We start from the raw sequence: 17,417 nt of genomic DNA, 5'->3' as shown, positions 1-17,417 counted from the left end.
GTTCCACGGGGGAGGCCTGGCCCTCTAGTGGCCACACCGGGAACTGCCGCCTGGTGACCCTCGCTCAGCCCCTGCCCGGGACTCTTTAACAGGCCATCAGCAATTCCAGTTCTGCAAACGGCATCCACCAGCAAGACAAGGGCCATAAGCAAGAGGTAAGGGATGCCCTGGCCCCCCGGGGGACACCCTGCCACACCCACGGCCCTCCCACACCCTGGGACCACAGCTGACCTCCCCATAGAAAAAAATCCTGAAAAGCCACCTAAATCACAGAGGTGCATTGTGCCAGAGGCTCTGCAGTTGGGTCTCACATGCTGGGAGCCCAGGGAGGTCACACTCAATTCAGCCATCATCTGCTCTTTTAGCCTTGTTTCTTTTTCCTTTCCTTTTCTTTTCTTTTCTTTCTTTCTTTCTTTCTTTCTTTTTTTAAGATTTTATTTATTTATTCATGAGAGACACAGAGAGCAAGAGAGGCGGAGACACAGGCAGAGGGAAAAGCAGGCCCCATGCAGGAAGCCCGATGTGGGACTTGATCCTGGGACTCCAGGACCACCACCTGGGCCGAAGGCAGGCGCTAAACCGCTGAGCCACCCAGGGATCCCTGTCTTTTAGCCTTGTTTCTTTTTCAAAACCTTTTATAATAAAAGTTTTTAGGTTTCCTATTAGGAAACTTTTGGGGGAAAAACCCAAAATAGAAGATACTCAAAGAGATGACCAAGATTGACATTTTTTTTTTAAAGATTTTATTTATTTGACAGAGTGAGTGGGAGAGCACAAGCAGGGGGATGAGGCAGGCAGAGGGAGAGGTAGAAGCAGACTCCCTGCTGATCCAGAAGCCCAATGTGGGGCTCGATCCCAGGACCCCGGGATTGTGACCTGAGCTGAAGGCAGACACTCAACCACTGAGCCACCCAGGCGCTCCCCATGCTCCTTTTTTTTAAAGCAAAGATTCCTCATTTGGGGTTTGGCTAATGGTTCCTTGTGATTTGAGCCAGGTTATGCATTTCAGGCTAGAATACATCCTCAATGTTGTGTCCTTCTCTGGGCCTCACAGCTTGAGGGACATGATGTCCACCTGCCCTCACTCCTAATGTGAATTTTGATCACCTGGTCAAGATGTTGTCTGATTTCTCCACTGTACAGTGACTGGTTTTTTCCTAACAAGCAGTCTGTGGAGAGAGACTTTATGATCCTATGAATACCCTGCGCCTCCCCGAAGCATGCCCTGGATTGAGCATCTTTTGATGACTCTTGCCTGAGCAGTCTTCACTGTGATGACTGTAAAGTAGCACCTCCTGCAGCATCTTGATGGAATAGGTGGCATAGTCCATATTCAAGATTCCCTCCTAGTTGTTTTACAGAATATATTTTTTAAAGATTTTATTTATTTATTCATGAGAGACACAGAAAGAGAGAAAGAGAGAGGCAGAGACACAGGCAGAGGGAGAAGCAGGCTCCATGCAGGGAGCCCGATGTGGGACTCGATCCTGGGTCTCCAGGATCAGGCTCTGGGCTGAAGGTGGTGCTAAACCGCTGAGCCACCTGGGCTGCCCAGAATATTTTATTTTTATCCTATTTTATTTTTTATTTTTATTTTTAAGGTTTTATTTATTTATTTGAGAGAGAGTGAGAGAGCACAAGCAAGGGGAGTGGCAGAGGGGGAGGAGAAGCAGACTCCCTGCTGAGCAGGGAGCCCAATGCAGGACTCGATCCCATGACCCCGGGATCATAACCTGAGCTAAGGCAATCATTTAACCAACTGAGCCACCCAGCACCCCAAATTTTAATTTATTTAAGTTGGCCCCATGCCAGGGGCACCTGGGTGGCTCAGCGGTTGAGCATCTGCCTGCAGCTCAGGTTGTGATCCTGGGGTCCTGGAATAGAGTCCCACATCGAGCTCCCTGCATGGAGCCTGCTTCTCCCTCTGCCTATGTCTCTGCTTCTCTCTGTATCTCTCATGAAATGAATAAATAAAATCTTTAAAAAAAAAAAAATTAGGCCCCATGGCCAGTGTGTAGTCCAGCTTGGGGCTTGAACTCAGGACCCTGAGATCATGACCTAAGCTGAAATCAAGAGTCAGAGGTTTCACTGACTGCGCCCCCCAGGTGCCCCTTGACTGTCATGTTTTAACACGCCCCACCCCACAGTTAACCCCAGGAGTCCCCCACAGTGTGACAGGCACCCACTTGACTCCCAGTACCAGCCTGATGAAGTAGCATGAACCCAGCACCGGCTCTGTCCCTGGCTGGCCATATGACCTGCATGAGTGAGGCTGGAACATGGGAAGGCACGCAGGTCCTTCCATCTGGGACAGTGGAGCCCCCGGCCCCCACGCTCCCTTAGAGGTGGGAGAACCTTGGCGGCCAACTCTGCCAGGAGCCAGGCCTGTGAGTAAGGGGCAGAGAGAGAGAGTTGGGGGGGGGGGACCCTACACCAGACCTGCCAACAGGGGAGATGGGTGATGTTCATACTTTGTGTGGCTCTGTCCCTCCAGTAACCCTGCAAGACGCATGGGCTCATCCCAGTTTACAGACATGAAAACTGAGGCCAGGAGTCTCCACTCCAGTTTTCATTGCCTCGGATCCGGCCTCCACACAGGCGTCCCGTGTTCTTTGTAAAACCCATCTGCTCTCGCCTCTTCCCTTCACCTGCTCCCACCCCGCCTCTTGTCTCACCAGGCCCCCCAAACATGGCAAGAGAAACTTTTCTGCCCCAAGACCTTTGCATATGCTGTTTCAGCTACCTGGCACAGGCATACAGCCCACCCACCCCCTTTCCTATGACACCCCCATCCCCACCCCTCCTGGAGACACCTGCTAATCAAGCTCTTCCTCTCTCCAGGAGAAGCACTGACCCTGAGGGATCCCATGGAGCGCCCCGTCCACACCAGAGCCCCTGCAGCCTGCCCCGGCGGCGCCCTCTCCAGGCAGGGGCCAGGACTGTCACTTTGGAGACAAGAACAGTGTTTGTAACAATAACGTGCCCACTGCCTCGGACAATCCCCCATCCCCGACCCACCTGCCGGACCAGGAGGCTTCCTCAAGCACGACCTTCCACAGAGAGCGGTACAGTCCTGGCCAGGCCCCCTCTCCCCAGAAGGAGCTGCCTTGCGGACCATCTTGGCACCCCGGGCATGTCCCTGCCTCCCTTTCTTCTCTTTCTTCTCCCGGGTTCCCCTTAGACCCCAGAGAGCCATGTCCTGGGAAAGGGTCCAAGGAGGCCCAGCTAGGCACCGGGGAGGGGATTCCAGTCCTCGGGAGCCAGGTAGGGCCCCCTTTTCTGCAGCTACTTCCAGGCTAGGTGGTGTCCAGGCTTCCTGTCCCCACAGACAGTGGTACAAGCCCCCCACCCCCAGCCCATCTACCTAGTAAGGCCCAGATTCAAGTTGTTGGGGGGCAAGGTCCTTCCCCTCCTCGACCCCCCAGCACCAACTCATATGCATAGCTCCAAGCTGCAGTCCAGAGGGTCACCACCAAGGCCAGGAGCCACAGTATTAGGAGAGTTTGGAAGCCCCTCCCCTCGCCCCTGCCATGGGCCTGGCTCGAAGCTGGGGCAGGGCGGCTGCCAGGGAGCCCAGGGCTCTAGGCAGGTCTTGACTGGGCAGTAACGTGGTGTCCCCTGGGCTGACCAGATGTTCCAAAACTGGGCCTCTTGTTTGTCCACACACCCACGCAAGCTCTGACACAGACACCCACTGACTTTGGCATCCGCACAGTGGGTCACACACGCACATGGGGCCCTGTGGGTGGGGTGTTTGCGGCCAGCCATGCTCAGGCCACATAAGATGCACAGGCCTGGGTGCCCAGAACACATGCCCTTAGGACCGAGCCCCCAGCCTAGCAGTGCCGTGCCCACACACACTGCTCACGTTCCTGTGTACACCCCCAGGTACACGTGGGCAAGTGTTCAGGACGTGTGTGCCATGCACATCCATCAGAATGCACATGTACCAACAGCCCCCTCGCTTCCCAGGCACCTGCCCAGAACTCTGTAAGCCTTGTCCCCCTGTAGCCAAGAAAAGAGCCCAAGGGACATTGGTGATAAGAAACATCTAACCACCTCTCCCCTCTGCCCCTTGAGCCCGGCTGAGTTCCTCCAGGCCTGTGTGTGGTGGGAAAAGCCAATACAAAAGCCTCTAGAGCTGGAGGACCCATAGGTCATTGTCTTGTGCCTCAGCGTCCCCACGGAGGGCCTGCCTCCACCTCCCCCAGCTCAGGGAGAGTTTTCACTCGGGGCCCTCCCCTGCCAGGGCCTCAAGGGGGAAGCCTGTTGTCCCACAGAGGCGTTCCAGAAGCACGTCGGAAAGGGTATGGCATCTGTGCCCTGGGTGGCTCTTGGGTGCTCCTCGGCACAGGGGTGTATGGTTCCCATCCTTGCCCAAACGCAGCCCATCCTGGAGGGGCAGCCAGTTCGTCCCATCAGTCCCCACTCCCCACTGGCTTCTGGTAGCTCTCGCATGCGGTTTTATTAACAACAGTCTAGAAGCGATGCTTTAGTGGCCTAACCCGGAGTTAAATACTACTCTTTCCAGCAAAATCCGGCAGCTCACTCCGCCTACAGGAGGCACTGATTAGTCTACTAACAGCCAAAGGCCCACACCAGGAGGGGCTGAGCCCCCCAGGGCGGCTGGCAGGTGTCAGGTGGAAAGAAACCATTTGCTTGTGAGCGTCTCCACCTGCCGGTGTAGGCTCAGCCATGCCCCATCCCCAAGCCCTCCCGCACCCTTGTTCTCCCTAAAGTGGAATTGTTGAAGTGTGGCGAGTCCGTGCTCGAGACAATAAAGCTTGTGACTGACGTCCAGGACCCATGCTGTCTGCTTTTCTCTGTGGGCGTGCCAGGAGTGAGTCTCATCCTATTAGTTGCCAGCTAATTCCTACTCAGTTGTGAATGGCTGATGCCTCAGAGAGCCTGGCATTAAGAGGTCCAGGAGATTGGGACCTGGCCTTGTCCAAGGAGCAGGAACCCAGCAGGGATGGGCCGAGGACCAGAGACAGTGGGCAGCTGGGGGCAGGCTCGGCAAGGCTGCCAGAGAGCGCTGGGGATTTGGACTCAACTCTGTTAGAAGTATGAGGGAGCCCCTAGGAAAAGGTAAAAATCTCCCTGATGGGCAGAAGAACTAACATGAGTTCCCTGAGTTCAGCTAGAACACAGAGAACCTCAGAGAGCGAATTCTATCTCCTGCAGCCAGCTTTCCAGAGATCGAGTGAACAGTCAAGGTTTGGGGAGCTCCAAGGTCATTTTATAGGCCTTGCACTTGACGCTGCCGCCCTGGGAGACTATGCAAACCTCTCGAGGTTAACAGCTGAACATGTCTGGAAGCTTTGCGCTGGCTCCCAGGCGCTGCGTCAGCAGAGAAGAGGAAGCAGGGGGAACTGTCCTTGGGTGAAGAGTTTGAGGCAAGGGCTGTGCGCACAGGTGCGGCCAGGGCTAAGGGAACCCCCCCAGGGGACTCCATGGAAACCATCGCAAAGCAGCTGTGGCTGGAACTGCAGCTGTCCAGAGGATCCCACCCCAGGTGGGAAGATGCTGGAAAGTGATGCCCCCAGCTCTCCGGCCTTCCTCCGGCTGCCCCTCCCCAAGCCTGAACCCAACCCGGAGTCCGAGCATAGCAGCCTATTGCAGGGCAAGAGGCTGGCCCCTGGGCACACACAGCCCCGATGGAGGGGGTGCAGAATGGGCCTGGAGGTGGCAACAAATAGGAAGCAATCGGCAGTATCCATCACAATAATGTGCTGGGATAGATTTCTACAGCCCCCTGGTTTTGGCTTCGGCTGCCTCGAGTGTTCTTGGGCTCTGTCCTTCCAGAACTGACCTTACCCACCCAGCATTTTGAAATTCAAAGAGCTTCTGCAAACAAGATGCTTTCCTCTCCAGGCTTATCAAACACCACTGTGATTTCTGATTTCTTTTCATTGCCCCCCCCAGGCCCAGTCACAGAAATGGGGTGGTGGCTGCGGGCGCTAAATGTATCACCCTGCCCCGGGGAGGGTGTGGAGCTGGGGGAGCATTTCTTTGACTGGTTTAGCCTTCAGTGGGAACTGCACACTGGGGGTTTGTGGTCAGAAAAAAGGGAACACCTCCCGCCATGGCTCCCACGCCAGCAGGCAGGGACCGTCACGGGGAGAGTGGGGGGCCTGGCCTCAGGCAAAGGCCTGCAGCACACAGCTTACTGTCACCAGCACTGACAGTGTGGGGGACACGAGGTCAGCTGCCAAAGGGCCTGAATCTTGAGGAAGGAGCTTCCCGAGTCTGTCTGCCCAGGGGTCGGCATCCAGGAGGTGTCAGAAGGAAGGAAGACCCCTGAACTAGCATGAGATACCCTCCTTGAGTGTGGGAGGGGCACAGAGTATCCTGTCCTCAGGGGTTCACGTGCTGGTGCTCAGAAGCGGGAAGCTCCAGGGATGGGGGTGGGGGCTTTAGGAAGGCAGGAGGGCTTTAGAAGGGCTGGAGGGGTGGCCTTGACCCTGTGTGTGTGTGTTTGGGGTGGGATGTGGGGTCTGTGTGGAAAGACCTCAGAGACTGGACATCCTTGACATCCAGCCCAGCCGCCACCCTCCTTGACATCCACCCTGCATGCCAACCGCGCAGACCAAGCCCTTGGCTCCACCTCCCTGACCCTCAGCCTCCTTCTCAGCAAGCTACAGAAAATAAAGCTCAATCTCTGTAGGGTCTAAATGAGACCCCTGAAGAAGCCCTTAGATTAAAAAGCTCTACTGATTGTTTCTCTCCATCTCCTAGCTTAGAGGGGGAGGTTCCCTTGCTCCACCTGCAGGCCCATGGGAGCCCCAGCTGCCCTCTGGGTGTGCCCCTCCACGATTCAGCTTAGGGTCAGCAGATCAGATCACTTCCAGGGTAGGGGAGGAGCCCTCGTAGGGGAGGAGCCCTCGAGCTCAGCACAATCTCAGGCTGGAGGTTACGTGGGACCGGACAGAGTGCAAGAGGCATTGTCTACACCAGAGACTGTTGTTGGATTGGTGGTGTTGTGTTTTGTTTTTTACATTTTTAAAAAAGATTTTATTTATCTAATTGACATACAGAAGGAGCACAAGCAGGAGGAGCAGCAGAAGCAGGCCAAAAGGCCTGAATCTTGCAAAGCATGGAGCCTGACCCAGGGCTCGATCCCAGGACCCCGGAATCACGCCCTGAGCTGAAGGCAGCCGCTCAACCACTGAGCCACCCAGGTCCTCCCACCCAATCCCTCTTGACAGAATTTCTCCTGATGCATTGTGCGGGGTGCCTACAACCCACATGCTTTTAAGCATACAGCTGAGCCTGGGGGAAAGTACAGGAAACCCTCAAGAGCCAAAAACAAAGATCTGGAAACCAGAGTGGTTAGCTGCCTGTGAGCAGCAGCTGCCCTGGGGCGTTTGCCAATGTTGAAAGCCCAAAGGCGCAGGATTTCATGGCCTCAAGGGGTTCAGAGGACAAGGCTTTGAAAGGTGGAAAACTGGAACCAAGATGCCTGCCAAAAGTCAAAAACAGGGCAGCCCCCCTCCCCCGCCCCAAAAAAGGGTAGCTCAGCGGTTTAGCGCCGACTTCGGCCCAGGGTGTGATCCTGGAGACCTGCGATCGAGTCCCACATCGGGCTCCCTTCATGGAGCCTTCTTCTCCCTCTGCCTGTGTCTCTGCCTCTCTCTCTCTCTCTCTCTCTCTCTCTCTCTGTCTCTCATGAATAAATAAATAAAATCTTTAAAAAAAAGTCAAAAACAAAAGAGCTATATCGTCCTGAGATATAAGGACTTGGGGTGCCTGGGTAGCTCAGTCGTTTAAAGTGTCCAACTCTTGGTTTCAGGGTCATGACTTCAACTCCTGCATCAGGCTCTATCTGAGTCTGCTTAAGATTCTGTCTCTTGGGATCCCTGGGTAGTGCAGTGGTTTAGCGCCTGTCTTTGACCCGAGGTGCGATCTTGGAGACCCGGGATCGAATCCCACATCGGGCTCCCGGTGCATGGAGCCTGCTTGTGTCTCTGCCTCTCTCTCTCTCTGTGTGACTATCATAAAAATTTTAAAAAAAAATAGATTCTGCCTCTCTCTCTCTGCCCCTTTCCATCTAAATAAATAAGTAAATAAATTTTTAAAAACTTAAATCAGTAGTTAAAAATATTTTTTAAAAAGATTTTAAAATATTTTTAAAATATCTTTAAAAAGGGGAACTTAAATATGCCAAAGCCACATATTATGCCTGGCATAGCACTCAATAAATATTTGCTAAATAAATGAGAGACGGAAAGAATAAAAAGAAAGGCCATACATCTCTAATTGGGTTCCAAAAGAAAATAGAATTGCAGAGAGGCACATTATTTATTTTATTTTTTAGTAATCTCTACACCCAATGTGGGGTTGGTACTCAAGACTCCGAGATCCGGCAGCCCCGGTGTCGCAGCAGTTTAGCGCCGCCCGCAGCCCAGGGCATGATCCTGGAGACCCTGGATCGAGTCCCACATCAGGCTCTCTGCGTGGAGCCTGCTTCTCCCTCTGCCTGTGTCTCTGCCTCTCTGTCTTTCTCATGAATAAATAAATAAAATCTTAAAAAAAAAAAAAAAAAAAAGACTCCGAGATCAATCACCCACTCCTCCTACCGAGCCAGCCAGGTATCTTGTAGAGAGGCATTATTTAAAGAAACAGCTGAGAAATCTCCAGAACTGATGAAACATATGGATGTGAAATACAAAGACTCCTGAGCAGCATAAATAAAAAGAAATCCACACATAGGCACGTTATATTAATTTTTCAGAATGCCAGACACCAAGAGCCAAGCAGGATTTACAGGATATGATCCTAACAGCAACTTGATTCATGTCTCCCAGTGAAATCTGTTCAAGAGGTGATGCTCCTGCCCTGCCCTGCACGAAAACTGGGGCAACCCCCCACCCCACCTCACCAGCCTCTCATAGGTATAAGAGAGTACCATGGTCACTTTGATTGCAAAAATAGTCTCAAGCCAGGACTTAAAATGTTGGGTATCTATCCACTGTGTCTCCCATCCTCTAGGACAGCAGAACAAAGTCTCCCTGGGATCTTCTTTTTATTTTTAATTTATTTATTTATTCATGAGAAACACAGAGAGAGAGGCAGAGACACAGGCAGAGGGAGAAGCAGACTCCCTGCAGGGAGCCCAATGTGGGACTCGATCCCAGGATCCCAGGATCACGCCCTGAGCCAAAGGCAGACACTCAACCCTGAGCCACCCAGGTGCCCCTCCCGGGGATCTTCTTAATGCCTCTCTTAGGAGCCTTCAGAGTTAGGAGATTGAAGCCCCACCCTCGCCCAGAAAGTGCAATTCCCTACATAGCTTCGTTGAAGCCAGTGGTTCTCAACCCAACCTGAATTTTCCAAGGGGACATTGGGCAGGTCTTAAGACATTTTTGGTGGTCACAAAAATGTCCACCATTTGAGGGGGGCATGAGTGGCTCACTCGGTTAAGTGTCTGGACTCTTGATTTCCGATCAAGTCATGATCTCGGGGTCCTAAGATTGGGCCCACATTGGGCTCCATGATGGGTGTGGATCCTACTCAAGAATTTCTCCCTCTCTCCTTCTGCCCCTCCCCACCTCTAAAAAAAATGCCCACCATTTAAAATCTTTAAATAAATAAACAAACAAATCCCCTACAATACACAAGACAGGCCCCCAAAACAAAGAATTACCCCAAACATCAGTAATGCCAAGGGTGAGAAATGCTGCAAGAAAGGAATCCTCCTCTGACTCTTTCTTACCATCCCTGGCTGGGGTCCCCTTTTATATTCCTGATGGGTGTGAATCACTTAACAGTGTCTTAGATCTCATAGGGCTCCCCATTTGTCACCAAGGGGCTGAGACCCAGCACTAACTGGCACTGTCACTGGCACTAAACCTACCTGTGACCTTGGGCACTCCCCCAGCCTCAGTTTCCTTACCTGTAAAGTAGGGCATGTAATCCTCAGGCATGGGGGTCACAGCAGGAAATGTTGGCACTTTTGAGTTGGGCAGGGGTGGGAAGAGCATCCTTCCCTGGGTCGCTCCTCCTGGGATGGGGTCAGGTGGGGCCCTAGATCCTGCTTTGGGAAGAATTGGTAGAACTTGGAGCAGCAGTGTTCAGGTGCAGAGTCGAGCCACCACCCACCGGGACAAGGGGGGGGGGGGCAAACTCCCTGAGTCCCTTTTTTGCCATCTCCAGTAGCATCAGAACAATGAAATACATTGGATGCGGTTGTTAATTTTTTTTTAAGATTTTTAAAAAGATTTTATTTATTTATTCATGAGAGACAGAGAAAGAGAGAGGCAGAGACAGAGGCAGAGGGAGAAGCAGGCTCCCTGAGGGGAGCCCAACGTGGGACTCGATCCCAGGACCCGGGGTCACCCCCTGGGCCGAAGGCAGGGGCTCAACCGCATCCCCCCCCTCAACACAGGGTCTGTCACGTGGCAGGGGGTGGTCTCCAGACCTGGGGGTTCTCTCTGGGCTTCGGGCTTTGCTCTGCCCGCCTGGGGAGACACTCACCAGACCAGCCAGGTAGGTCGGGAGGGAATGTGGGAGAAAGCTGGAGGGTGGGTGAAACCTGCACCCCTGGCTCGGGTTAGGAGATGGAAAGGCCGCCGTCGCCCAGAAAGTGGGACTCCCCACACGGCTTTGTTCCCGCGCGCTCGGGCCCTCTCACCTGTGATGCCGCCCGCTCCCCGCCAGGTGTCACCCTCGGCTCTCCCAAGCCCCATCCGTGGCCGGGAGGGAGGGGCCGCCGGGGATCCCAGGCCTGAGCCCAAGGCGGACCCAGAGGCGCCAGCTCCTGCCCTGGAGGCCTCTGCCGCTGTGGCTCTGACCCGCTATGAGCGTCCGCCTGGGACAGTACATTCTGTCCCCGGGACCCCAACAGGCCAGGACTGGAAGTCTCCCTCCTCCGTCTTGAGGCTCCCCACCCACACAAGCTGCCCCCAGCCCCAGCAGGACCCAGCCCTGCAGGACCTCGGGCTGATTTGCCCTCCTGCCTCCAGGCTCTGCCCCCACCCTGTCACCAGGGTGTCTCCCCCTCACCAAACCCAGCTCCGGGCACTCACCCCCCTCCCCCGTCCCTCTCTCCTACTCTCTGTGAGTGACTGAAAAATGTCCTAAGACTGTGGTTTGGGGTCCTGAGTAAATTCAGGAGGCAACATGGCAAAGGGCAAATAACCAGGCAACAGTTCTAGAATCTTCTCTGGAGCCGTGAGCCAAGATTTCTGCCCTTTCCTTCCAGCGACCCAGCAGAGGGAAGGCCTGCTGTCTCCAGGCTGCCCCAACAGCCGCCTGGACCTGCCCCTCACAGCCTTGTCTCCAGCTACAGGGGCCATCTGCTCTCTGACCCGCACCAACAACTTTGTCTCCAATTCCCCGCAGGCCTTGAGCCGGAAATGTACCAGGAGCATCTTCGTAGGCCCCTCACCCGGTGTGCACCCCGGGACTCCGGTATGCTCACCTCACCACTGTGTGTCCTTGTCTCCCCCTCAGGGGGTCCTCCTGCCCTCGGTTCTTTTTTTTTTTTTTTTTTAAGATTTTATTTATTCATGAAAGACACAAAGAGAGAGGAACAGACACAGAGGGAGAAGCAGGCTCCACGCAGGGAGCCTGATGTGGGACTCGATCCCGGGTCTCCAGGATCAGACCCCAGGCTGCAGGTGGCGCCCAAACCGCTGCTCCTCCGGGGCTGCCCTGGAATGAGGTTTTTAAATGAAGTTTTTAATTCACCCTTTTTAAAAATTAATTAATTAAAAAATAAAGTGTACGTCTTGTTTAGAAGACAAACATCAGTGTCTTCATTCTTGGTGTTGCTCACGGTCCTGTCTTCTGGAAAATCTGTTCGTCCCGCGGGTGGTCGTCGGACCTTCTTAAATTCTTACATCTTAATGCTCACATGGTTAATCTTTTAATCTGGGACTCCAGGCTTTGATCCTCCACCTTAAATCAAATTCACGTTGTCACTTTATTTTACCGTTATTTTAAACCTCTTAACTCCTGTTTCTTGTTCAGGGTAACTTGTCAGCTCGACCTCTTGGTTTTACATTTTAACTTCGTGTTTGCTGCTTTTGGCTGTGATAAAATGTAGCCTAGCCCCCACGTTTCTATTTGACGGTTTACATCATATCGCTCCCGAACTTTTATTTATTTTCACCTGAGATTTTTTTTTTTGCCACTTAAAAAAAAAGAGAAAGAAAATCTCCAGTTCTAAGTCTTTGCTGGCTTTTGATTTTTCTGTTTCAAATGCTCATTCTCCCTGACTCCTCCTTAATCATCCAGGCGTCCGGGTCTCACAACCCCCTCCCCCCAGTGCAATCAGGGTTCTAGGATTGTCATCAATCCCGTTTTACAGCTGAGCAAATGAGTCCCAAGGAGAGGGAGCGTTTGCTGGAGGTCACAGGGGGCTAGTGAGTGGCGGGAGGTGTGACAAACCCAGGCCATGTGGCGGGATCCCAGCTCTCACCCTCCACTTCCCGGCTCCCTGCTCCTGCCTCTGCTTCTCTCCAGGCACCTACAGTGCCCTCCAGGAGGCCAGGGAGGGGGGTGCTCATGCCCCTCCATGAGCTTGTAGGTGCCCCCCCCAGGCTGCCCCGAGAATCTCCCTGCCTTTCACAACTACTTTTCCCCAAAACCTCATTCCAAGAGACTCCAGAGTCTCACTGGCCTCTCTGTGCAAATGGCCCCCTTGATTTACCAAAGCACATGGCCGCCTAGAACCTCATGCCACCTGGGCTTTGTTTAAAGACCCTTGCACATCTTGGAATCTGTGTTCTCTGACACCCACACCTTTGGAGTCAGGGTAGAGTCTGCCACTAGCATGCCACCATCCTGGAGGAGACACTGGGCAGAATGTCCTGCCTCTGCCCCCACCTTCTGGTGGGGTGCTGGCCAGACCTGATGCTGGAGTCCTGATAGATGGCACGAGGGAGGACAGCAAAGGCTCTACACCAGGCTACCCTGACACACTGATTTCCTTGATGGTCCAGTCCTGCTCTCCAGAAGACAATGTGACAAGTGGGCCATCATATTCCGTGACCCCAGGGGGACCTATTCCCAGAGCCTCATGCAGAGATACTGTGCAAGGATAGTCCTAGTTGGCTGAGGGTCAAGGAGCCCTAGACTCCTGTAGGGTTTATCCCAAACAGAGGTCATCTTTGGGGTCACCTACATTGGTTCACAGGTGGGTTCATAACTCAGGCCAACCAATGGGATGCCCCACTGCAGCACTTTCTGCACTGTCACCAGGATACCCTAGGGTGTCCATCCTTCAGATTTATGTCACCTCCTTCCCACCTCTCACCCCCAGATATAAAGAACAGAAAAGAGGGTGCCTGGGTGGCTCAGCAGTTAAGCATCTGCCTTTGGCTCAGGGTGTGATCCTGGGGTCCTGGGATCAAGTCCTGTACTGGGCTCTCTGCATGGAGCCTGCTTCTCCCTCTGCCTGTGTCTCTGCTTCTCTCTCTCTCTCTCTCTTTGTGTCTCTCATGTATAAATAAATAAATAAAATATTTTAAAAACACACACAAAACAGAAAAGTATAGATTTTCTTTTTTTGTTTTTCCATTTTTTTTAAGTAACTGCGTGACAGTTTTTTTTTTTTTTTTTTTTTTTCTTTTTAAAGTACTGTTCTGTGGAAATGAAAGAAGCCAGATAAAACAGTTCATGCTGGAGGGTTCTGTGTGTATCAGGAAAAAAACAGGCAACAGTAATTGAAGTCAGAGTAGTCTTCCTCCAAGGTAATGACTAGCAGGAGGTATAAAGAGGCTTTTGGGGGTTCTACCATATTCTATTTCTTCACTTGGGTGCTGATCACATGGAAGTTTTCAGTTTATAAAATCCAATATGCTGCACACAGATGATTTATATACTTTCCTGTATGTAACACCTCAATTAAAAAGAATTTTTTTAAACAAAAAAGGAAGCATTCTCCTCCACGCAGAGGATATGGCTTTCCCAGGGCCTGAACCAGATCTGGCCTGCCCATTAATTATCTCCATCAGACCCACCATCCGGGGTCACAACTCTTGGAAATTCTCCAGGCTTCTACAGACTTTTAGGTAACAACTCATTTCAGCAAATCGCCCCACTGAGTCGCAAAGGCCTGGTTTAGAGCCCATTTATCCCAGAGGCTTTGCCAGGGAGCCACATGGCTCACACCCACACATCTACGATGCCTTACTGTGTGTTCTTCTTTGTTCTCTTATTTTTTTTAACAGCTTTCTTGAGATATGATTCGCATGCCATACAACTCACCCACTTGAAGTGCGCAATTTGATGGTTTTTCGCGTATTCACAGAGTTGTGCAACCATCATCACATTTCAGAACATTTTCATTACCTCAGAAAGAAACTCCCGTGCCCCACAGCTGGCACCCCCCAGTCCCTCCACTGCTCCCAGGAAGAATTGTGTTTACCTGGATGCGCTTTTCTCCCCCCCACTTTAAATAAAAATGGATCGGGTTTCCCTGAGTATTGGTTGCCAGAAATTTCAAAGGGAAATGTGTGACCCCGCCTCTGACAAATTCATGAGCCGTCACCTCTGGCCAACCTCTTATTTTTCTGTCCTATTTCCCCTAATTTCCTAGCTTGCTTTTGTTTTATCTTATCTTTGCATATATAACTTGAGAAACCCACATCATGACTTGAATGGGATGGCATTGAATTTATAGATTAACTCAGGAAAGAACAATCTTTTCTTTTTTTAAGTAGGTTCCATGACCAGCACAGAGCCCAAATAGGACTCGATCTCACGACCCTGAGATCATGACCAGAGCTGAGATCAAGAGTCAGATGCTTAACCCACCGAGTCACCCAGGGACCCCAGGAATTATCTTTCCATCTGTGAGCATGGTATGACTTTCCATTTATCCAAGTGTTCTTATATTTTTTACATTTTATTTATTTATTCATGAGAGACACAGAGAGAGGCAGAGACACAGGCAGAGGGAGAAGCAGGCTCCCTGTGGGGAACCTGATACAGAACTCGATCCCAGGACCCTGGGATCATGCCCTGAACCAAAGGTAGACACTCAACCACTGAGCCACCCAGCTGCCCCTATCTAAGTGTTTTTAAATTTTACATTAATTTTACAATGTTATCTATAAAGGCCTGGAGCAACTTGTACTAAATTTCTTCCAAAACACCGTATATTTTGTTTTGGACTATTTAATAAATGATGCTAGGACAATTAGCTGTCCATATGGAAAAAGAATAAAATTAGATCTCCACCTCCCACATAAACAAAACCCGGCTCCCGATGAATTAAAGAACTATGAAAAGTAAAGTTGTAAACTTTAAAAGAAAATATGGGGTAAGGAAGTGTATTCCATTGGAAAAACCCAGAGCCATAGTGGCTTCAGTAAACTCTCTTATTTATGATCATTTCTATCTACGGATAATCATGCTGGAGGTAGGCAACAAAACAAAATAATACCAGAAATGTGACCGATTCACAATGATATCAAGAATGAGGCTTCTGGGGCACTTCAGTGGCTCAGTCAGTTAAGCGTCCAACACTTGATTTTAGCTCAGGTCATGATCTCAGGGTTGTGGGATGAAGCCCCACAAGGGGATCCTCGCTCAGCGTGGAGCCTCCTTGATTCTCTCTCTTCCTCTCCCTCACCCCCTTTCCCCCTTACTTCTGGGAGGTCTCAACCTTCATAGCTGCAGATACCTCATCTTCCCCGTGGCTTCTGCAGCTCCACCTTAGGCTCCTTCTCCCACCTTGTCCGCAATGCCTCTTCTCCTTCCTGGCAGAGTTGATCTCAGAGGAATAGGAGTTCTGGCTGTCTTCACTTGGATTCCCCCAGGATTTGGGTGCAAGTGGTTGGGTGACCGTGGGATGTCCGTGAGGACAGGGAGGAAAGCCAGTGAAGAATGCATTAGTGAGCAGGTGAGTTTGGGGGTTAGGTCTTGCTAGAGACCCTCTGAAAGCTGGTGACCACATGCCTCGGGATTGGTCACCAGCTCCCACCCCTCAGTGGTTAAGGGTCACCCCTTTTTCCCCAGAGGAATTCAGGAACTCACCTGGAGCCGGACAGTGCCCTCAGGCAGAGTCCCAGGAAGCTGTTGGCAGATGACTCCAGGTGACCCAAGGACACCCGAGAGGGACACCAACATGCACTCGGCCAAGTGCACTGTCTCCTGGGCAGTGCTCAGGCTTTTCCTTCCTTCTCATCCTATTCTGGCTCCTTTCTCACCATTTATGTCCCGTTCAGATGCTAGTGTCTCTCTCTTCTCACTCTCCCTCCCACCCGGTCCTTCTATCTTTCTTTTCTTTTTCCTTTTAATTTATTCATGACTGATACAGAGAGAGAAAGAGACAGACACAAGCAGAAGGAGAAGGAGGCTGCATGCAGGGAGTCCAGTGCGGGACTCGATACCGGAACTCCGGGATCACGCCTTGAGCCAAAGGCAGACACTTAACCACTGAGCCACCCAGGCGCCCCTCCTTCTCTCTTTCTCTCTCTAATTACCTGGTATTTATTCCTAAGTTTGCTGGGTGTCTCCCCAGCTAGCCTTGGGCTCTGAGAAAGCAGGGATAGTCAGACCTGCTTCTTCCATGGGGCCCAGGGTCCGCCGCTGTGCCCTACGCATAGTAGGTGCTCCATAAAATGCCCAAGGATTCTTGTCCTTCAGATGAGAAGCAAACTGACTTAAATCCCCAAACATCTATGGAGGGAGCACCAACAGTAAACTCAGCCCCACCCAAGGAAATCCTGGCATAGGAGGTGTTGGGCATAAAAGGGGAGATAGCGTGGTCTCTGCCATCGGGGGGCACAGCTCATTCACACATCCAGGGCACGTCGAGTGTCCTGCTCTGTGCTGGAAATGCAAGCATTCGGGATCGGCCAGTCCTGATCGTCCAGGCCTGCGCTAGGCCACATGTGGGACTAGGAGGCAGGAAGGCTAGGAAAGAAAGGGACTCTATCCTTGTCCTCAAGGAAGCCACACTCCAGAGAGGAGACCAGCGCATCCTGGGAGAAGAAGACCACCTGAGAAGTTCGAGTTATGGTGAGCAATGTGGACAGTGGAGGATAAAGTAGTTCAGAGAAGCCAGAGATCTGGGAAGACTTCTCAGAGGAGGCAAGTTGGAGCTGAGACCCAGAGAACAAAAGGAAAGGTTTCCTGGCTGCCGCAGCCCCCAGAGACCATGGCCCTGGCTCACCAGCCTCGCTTTTGTGTACATGGTCTTCTTGTGAGGGCCTGGTCTCCTCAAAGACCCCAGGAGCCCACAGCATGCAGGAAATCCTACTCTTTGAGATGAAAGCACTGGGTGTAATTCCACAATGAAGCCCTGAGTAACCACAGGCCAATCCCTCCTTTTCTCTAGTCTCTTTCTTCATCTGTTAAATGGGTTCATCGCTCTCATTACCCTCACAAGTTTGCCAAGAGGAAAGGAGACTATCTATATGTGTGGTTTCTGAGCCAGGAGTGAGCAAATCTCCTTAGAGTGA

The 17,417-nt window shown here is 51.9% G+C and overlaps 1 protein-coding gene across 4 annotated transcripts in view; it reads left to right on the top strand.

Moving 5' to 3' along the window:
- The window catches only part of CLIP2 (CAP-Gly domain containing linker protein 2), a 72,039-nt gene extending 67,236 nt beyond the window's left edge, over positions 1 to 4,803 (top strand). For all 4 annotated transcript variants that reach the window (XM_072752844.1, XM_072752841.1, XM_072752843.1 and 1 more), the window contains 2 exons: positions 93 to 155; positions 2,842 to 4,803. In XM_072752844.1, the coding sequence (XP_072608945.1) occupies positions 93 to 155; positions 2,842 to 2,853 (75 nt within the window). In that variant the 3' untranslated portion in view covers positions 2,854 to 4,803. The remainder of the gene's footprint in view (positions 1 to 92; positions 156 to 2,841) is intronic.
- Positions 4,804 to 17,417: the final 12,614 nt, after the last annotated feature.

This window comes from Vulpes vulpes, chromosome 3 (assembly GCF_048418805.1).
Source record: "Vulpes vulpes isolate BD-2025 chromosome 3, VulVul3, whole genome shotgun sequence".
Classification (NCBI taxonomy): Eukaryota; Metazoa; Chordata; class Mammalia; order Carnivora; family Canidae; genus Vulpes; species Vulpes vulpes.
Note: the sequence above shows the minus strand (reverse complement) of the source record. Positions and strands in the feature narration are given on the sequence as shown.